General features: G+C 40.6%; 1 protein-coding gene across 1 annotated transcript; it reads right to left on the bottom strand.

Moving 5' to 3' along the window:
• Positions 1-2625: 2625 nt before the first annotated feature.
• On the bottom strand, positions 2626-3543 carry LOC146650627 (olfactory receptor 6N2-like). The gene has a single exon (XM_085384207.1). It carries the CDS (start codon positions 3541-3543, stop codon positions 2626-2628), a length of 918 nt encoding a protein of 305 aa, XP_085240333.1.
• Positions 3544-6582: the final 3039 nt, after the last annotated feature.

Here is a 6582-nt window from a genome sequence, read left to right as displayed (position 1 = left end):
TCCAGATACACTGCGACATTGGTCAGACCTTGCAACACACTCTCCATGGTGCGCTGAAAAATGGCAGGACTTGAACTCACACCAAATGGCAACCTGGTGTATGTAAACAAACCCCTGTGTGTGTTCACTGTGACATACTTTCTAGATTCCTTATCAAGTACAACCTGTTGATATGCGTGACTCATATCTAACTTGGTGTATTTTTCTCCTCCCGCCAGCCCCGCTATGGGGTATTGTTCTACAGGCGACACCTTGTTAACAGTCAGTTTGTAGTCACCACAAATTCTGGCGCTGGAGTCTGGGTAAAATGGGTGCGGCCCTCTCTGAGAATTTCACTGGTGGGATGATCTTCTCCTCCAACAGTCTCTCCAGTTCCTGCTCCACTTTCTTTTTCATAGCAAACGGAACTGATCGGGGCTTATAGAAGCACGGTTTGGCATCACTGGCTACATGTATCTTTGCTGCAAACCCCTTCAGCGTTCCCAACTCATCCTTAAACACTGTTTCATGTCTGGCCAGTATCCGCTGTAAGGCATCATCTCTGCCTTCTATCTTATGTACAGGTTGCCAGTCTAATTGGAAGGCCTTAATCCATCCCCGACCCATCAAACTAGTTCCAGCCCCTTCAACCACCACCACATCCAGTTTTTTTTTTACATTCTCTGAATTCCACCTGCACTTGGGCTGCTCCCCACACGGGTACCTTGTGGCCTCCATACGTTCTCAGTTTGATTCCACACTTGCTTACTTTGGGTGCATTACTGCCTTCAAAAAGTTTTTTAAATGACTCCTTCGACATGATAGTGTAACCACAGCCTGTGTCTACTTCAAATGTCACATTCTGTCCATTTACTTTTAGCTTCTGTCTGATGGGTTCTTCCCTTGGGATGCTAATCTCCTCATGCACATTATACATAGTCACACTTGCCTTTATGTGGTGCATTTCAGCTCCTTCTTCCTCACTCTCCACATTCTCCTCTTCCAAGAAATGGGCTTGTTTACCTTGTCTGCCACGCCCTCCTTTTTGTTGCATTTTCATTCGGCAGACCCTTTTTATGTGTCCCACCTTTCCACAGTTGTGGCATTTTTCTGAAACAAACCTGCAGTCCTTGGCCACATGATTTAGCCCTCCACATCTAGCACTTCCTGACAACCTGTTGTGACGTCGAGCCGCCGTCCTCCATCTTGTTCACCGCTCCTAATCCTTTAGTGAATCGCGACTGTTCCGTCATGCTTTTCAAATCCACAATGTCTCTGTTAGCAGCCTCCATTGCTTGAGCAAACTTCAGCGCCTTTTCAAATGTTAGCGAATCCTCTGCTAACAATCTGCGCTGTATTCTGTCATCGCTTATTCCACATACTAAACGATCCCGCAGCATCACCGTCAGGGAGTCTCCAAAGTTACAGTCCTGTGCGAGCTTCCTCAGCTCCGCTACATAATCGCCCACACTTTCCTCCGGCCTTCTATTTCATGTGTTAAACTTCCACCGCTGCACAATTTCACTCGGCTTAGGGTGAAAATGATTGTTCAACAATCCCACCAACTCAGCATAAGAACGATCCCCTGGCTTGACCGGACTGAGTAGGTTCCTAATCAGGGCATAGGTCTGTGCGCCCACGCAACTCAACAGTACCGCTCGCTTCTTCTCCTCCTCCTTAATATCATTCGCCACAACGAAGTAATCCAAAATCTCACAATATTCCTCCCAGGATTGCAGCTCGCTGTCGAACGGTACCACTTGCCAACCTCAGTTCATAAGTCACTTATCACGGTGTAACTTCACAGCAAAACCTGGCTTTTACCCTCTCCAACAACTGTGGACAAATTCCTGCCACAACATAACAGTTTGTCTGTGTAACTCTGTGTCTCTCTGCTCTACACTCTCCGTGACGTTTTCCCGTGTTTGTACGATTTCAGGTTTGTTCTCTAGTTTTACAAAATTTAGGTTCTCACTTAGTTTTGTCCTTACTTCTGTTCATTTTCACTCACTGTAAATAAACTCACTCGCTTCACTGCCATTGTCTGCAACTTTGATCCTCCTTCACAACACCACATGACTGCTGCCCCAGCTGTGACACACAGGCTTAATCTGTGCATTCTGAGTTAAAAGATTAACTAAATATTATCTATAAAATGACACTTTAGCAATTAGTTGGAACAAGATAACACATTTATTATGCCAGCCTATTTTCATATTAAAGCTATGTCAGGAAGATTGATCTGTAATTTTAAATAACGTGTGAATAACATTAAATTAGATTTTTGTACAGTTATAACCACATTACTTCAAACATAATTATTTGAATCTCCAGCACTACAAATAAAACAGTGAAACACAGTACTATATTATATGTGTATTATAAATACGTAGAAAATAGAAATGAATACCTCAATACTGCAAATATGAACACAATAACAAATTATTATTTTATGGTAAAAGTAACACAATAATATATTACACTATAACTGTAAGAATAATTTAACACAAGATTTTGAGTAAGATTTTTAGTATTAATGCAATCATTAATGACAACACAAGGCTTAAATCTGTGTTAGTTGTATACACATAATTTCACAATTTCAGATTTTTGAATTACATGAATCAAAACAGTGGTTTTGACACACTAGTTGAGTTTGCTTTGACACAACAACCTTTGGAGGTGTTTAGAAATTTCTTTCATCTTTAGTCCATAAATAATTGGATTGAAGAGAGGATTATATGTTATTATTTGGAGTGTCATTAAAAAACGCGCAGTTTTAGAAAAATCTGATTCCAGTCTAGCTATAATCATGTCATAAGTTATCAAACAGGAATAGTTGATTAAAACAAACAGGTGTGGTAAACAGGTCTGTGCAGCTTTTTTCTTGCAGCTCCGATAAACAGTTAAAATTATCTTGGTGTATGTAAAAATTATGAATAGCATTGGAAAAAGTCCGGTATTCAATAAAACAAATGCACCATATACAGAGAGAGCTCTTGACATCACACAGTAAAGCTGGATGAGTGAATTATTACAAAAAATGCCTTTCAAAGTAAAGTTACAGAGTTTGTTATTAATATTTAGTATGATCACAACTGCAACTTGACAAGCAGGCAAAAGCCAAGCTAATACAAGCAGAAAAACGACAGTTATTTTTCTCATTATTGTTGGATATTGCAGAGGTTTACATATAGACACATATCTGTCATAGGCCATGGCTGACAACAATAAGAACTCTGAGCAGCTTAAAGAGTAAAATATAAAAACTTGAAAGAGACAGACTTGATAAGATATGATCTGTTTTTCAGATAAGAAATCAGCCAAAAGCTTTGGATAAATATTAGTGCTGAAAAAAAGGGAATTTAATAACAAAGCTGCAATGAAAATATACATGGGCTCATGCAAGCTTTTATGAATAACAATGAGGTATATGATAGAGGTATTACAGCAAATTATTAGAATATATGCTGTGAACAGTATCATAAAATAGAGATATCTGTATTTCTGCACTTCCACATGTCCACCAAGAATTAGATATGTCATATTTAATCCAGGGTTCATTAAAAAAGTTATTTAAAAAATGTAACTAGGTAAGTATATAGTTTTATATAGTCAAACTGTATGAAAATAAATCTCCCTCAGAAGTTGCAAATAGCGAAAGTTAACAAGAACAGATCTTAATCATTCCTCTTTCCCTTCCTCTGAAATGCACTCGGTATGTATTCATCAGAATTCAGAAAGTGAAGTGTTAAACATTTTTACCATGGTTTTATGAGACTGCATAATCCTCAATGGAGCTTGTTAATAATTCATGACACTCCTAAAAACTCTGGAGGCTTCAAATCACAGGAAGGTTATTAGTATCGCAATGGGCCCAAAACGATATACAGCGGGGATGCAAAAGTTTGTGCAACCTTGTTAATAGTCATTATTTTCCTGTATAAATTGTTGGTTGTTACAATAAAATGTCAGTTAAATATATCATATAAGAGACACACAGTGTTATTTGAGAAGTGAAATGAAGTTTATTGGATTTACAGAAAGTGTGCAATAATTATTTGAACAAAATCAGGCAAGTGCATAAATTTGGGCACAACAAAAAAATAAATGAAATCAATATTTAGTAGATCCTCCTTTCACAGAAATTACAGCCTCTAAATGCTTCCTGTAGGTTCCAATGGATTGTGGTTGAAGGTATTTTGGATCATTCCTCTTTACAAAACATCTCTAGTTCATTCAGGTTTGATGGCCTCCGAGCATGGACAGCTCTCTTTAACTCACACCACAGATTTTCAATAATATTCAGGTCTGGGGACTGAGATGGCCATTCCAGAACGTTGTACTTGTTCCTCTGCATGAATGCCTTAGTGGATTTTGAGCAGTGTTTCGGGTCGTTGTCTTGTTGAAAGATCCAGCCCCGGCGCAGCTTCAGCTTTGTCACTGATTCCTGGACATTGGTCTCCAGAATCTGCTGAGTGGAATCTATATATCCCTCAATTTTGACAAGATTCCGAGTCCCTTCACTTGCCCCACAGCCCCACAGCATGATGGAACCACCACTATATTTTACTGTAGGTAGCAGGTGTTTTTCTTGGAATGCTGTGTTCTTTTTCCTCCATGCATAACGCCTCTTGTAATGCCCAAATAACTCAATTTTAGTTTCATCAGTCCACAGCATCCTATTCCAGAATGAAGCTGGCTTGTCCAAATGTTCTTTAGCAAACCTCAAGCGGCTCTGTTTGTGCTGTGGGCAGAGAAAACTGAGCCTGTGGTCTTCCATTTTTTCAATATGTTCCTAACTGTGGATACAGACAGCTTAAATCTCTGAGACAGCTTCCTTTATCCTTACCCTAAACCATGATGGTGAACAATCTTTGTCTTCAGGTCATTTGAGAGTTGTTTTGAGACCCCCATGTTGCTACTCTTCAGAGAAAATTAAAAGAGGAGGGAAACTTACAATTAACCCCCTTAAATACTCACCAGTGTATGGGGTCAGGTGTCACTGAGCTCACCAAGCCAATTTGAGTTCCAATAATTAGTTCTAAAGGTTTTGAAATCAATAAAATGACAACAGTGGCCAAATTTATGCACCTGCCTGATTTTGTTTAAACAATTATTGCACACTTTCTGTAAATCCAATAAACTTCATTTCACTTCTCATATATCACTGTGTGTTTCTCCTATATGATACAGTGGGGCAAAAAAGTATTTAGTCAGCCACCGATTGTGCAAGTTCCCCCACCTAAAATGATGACAGAGGTCAGTAATTTGCACCAGAGGTACACTTCAACTGTGAGAGACAGAATGTGAAAAAAAAATCCATGAATCCACATGGTAGGATTTGTAAAGAATTTATTCGTAAATTAGGGTGGAAAATAAGTATTTGGTCAATAACAAAAATACAACTCAATACTTTGTAACATAACCTTTGTTGGCAATAACAGAGGTCAAACGTTTACTATAGGTCTTTACCATGTTTGCACACACAGTAGCTGGTATTTTGGCCCATTCCTCCATGCAGATCTTCTCGAGAGCAGTGATGTTTTGGGGCTGTCGCCGAGCAACACGGACTTTCAACTCCCGCCACAGATTTTCTATGGGGTTGAGGTCTAGAGACTGGCTAGGCCAATCCAGGACTTTCAAATGCTTCTTACGGAGCCACTCCTTTGTTGCCCGGGCGGTGTGTTTTGGATCATTGTCATGTTGGAAGACCCAGCCTCGTTTCATCTTCAAAGTTCTCACTGATGGAAGGAGGTTTTGGCTCAAAATCTCACGATACATGGCCCCATTCATTCTGTCCTTAACACGGATCAGTCGTCCTGTCCCCTTGGCAGAAAAACAGCCCCATAGCATGATGTTTCCACCCCCATGCTTCACAGTAGGTATGGTGTTCTTGGGATGCAACTCAGTATTCTTCGTCCTCCAAACACGACGAGTTGAGTTTATACCAAAAAGTTCTACTTTGGTTTCATCTGACCACATGACATTCTCCCAATCCTCTGCTGTATCATCCATGTGCTCTCTGGCAAACTTCAGACGGGCCTGGACATGCACTGGCTTCAGCAGCGGAACACGTCTGGCACTGCGGGATTTGATTCCCTGCCGTTGTAGTGTGTTACTGATGGTGACCTTTGTTACTTTGGTCCCAGCTCTCTGCAGGTCATTCACCAGGTCCCCCCGTGTGGTTCTGGGATCTTTGCTCACCGTTCTCATGATCATTTTGACCCCACGGGATGAGATCTTGCGTGGAGCCCTAGATCGAGGGAGATTATCAGTGGTCTTGTATGTCTTCCATTTTCTGATGATTGCTCCCACAGTTGATTTTTTCACACCAAGCTGCTTGCCTATTGTAGATTCACTCTTCCCAGTCTGGTGCAGGTCTACAATACTTTTCCTGGTGTCCTTCGAAAGCTCTTTGGTCTTGGCCATGGCAGAGTTTGGAGTCTGACTGTTTGAGGCTGTGGACAGGTGTCTTTTATACAGATGATGAGTTCAAACAGGTGCCATTCATACAGGTAACAAGTGGGGGACAGAAAAGCTTCTTACAGAAGACGTTACAGGTCTGTGAGAGCCAGAGATTTTCCATGTTTGAGGTGACCA

This window comes from Rhamphochromis longiceps, linkage group LG16 (genome assembly GCF_057381845.1).
Source record: "Rhamphochromis longiceps isolate RC_006_pf linkage group LG16, R_longiceps_female_GT1.1, whole genome shotgun sequence".
Taxonomy (NCBI): domain Eukaryota; kingdom Metazoa; phylum Chordata; class Actinopteri; order Cichliformes; family Cichlidae; genus Rhamphochromis; species Rhamphochromis longiceps.
Note: the sequence above shows the minus strand (reverse complement) of the source record. Positions and strands in the feature narration are given on the sequence as shown.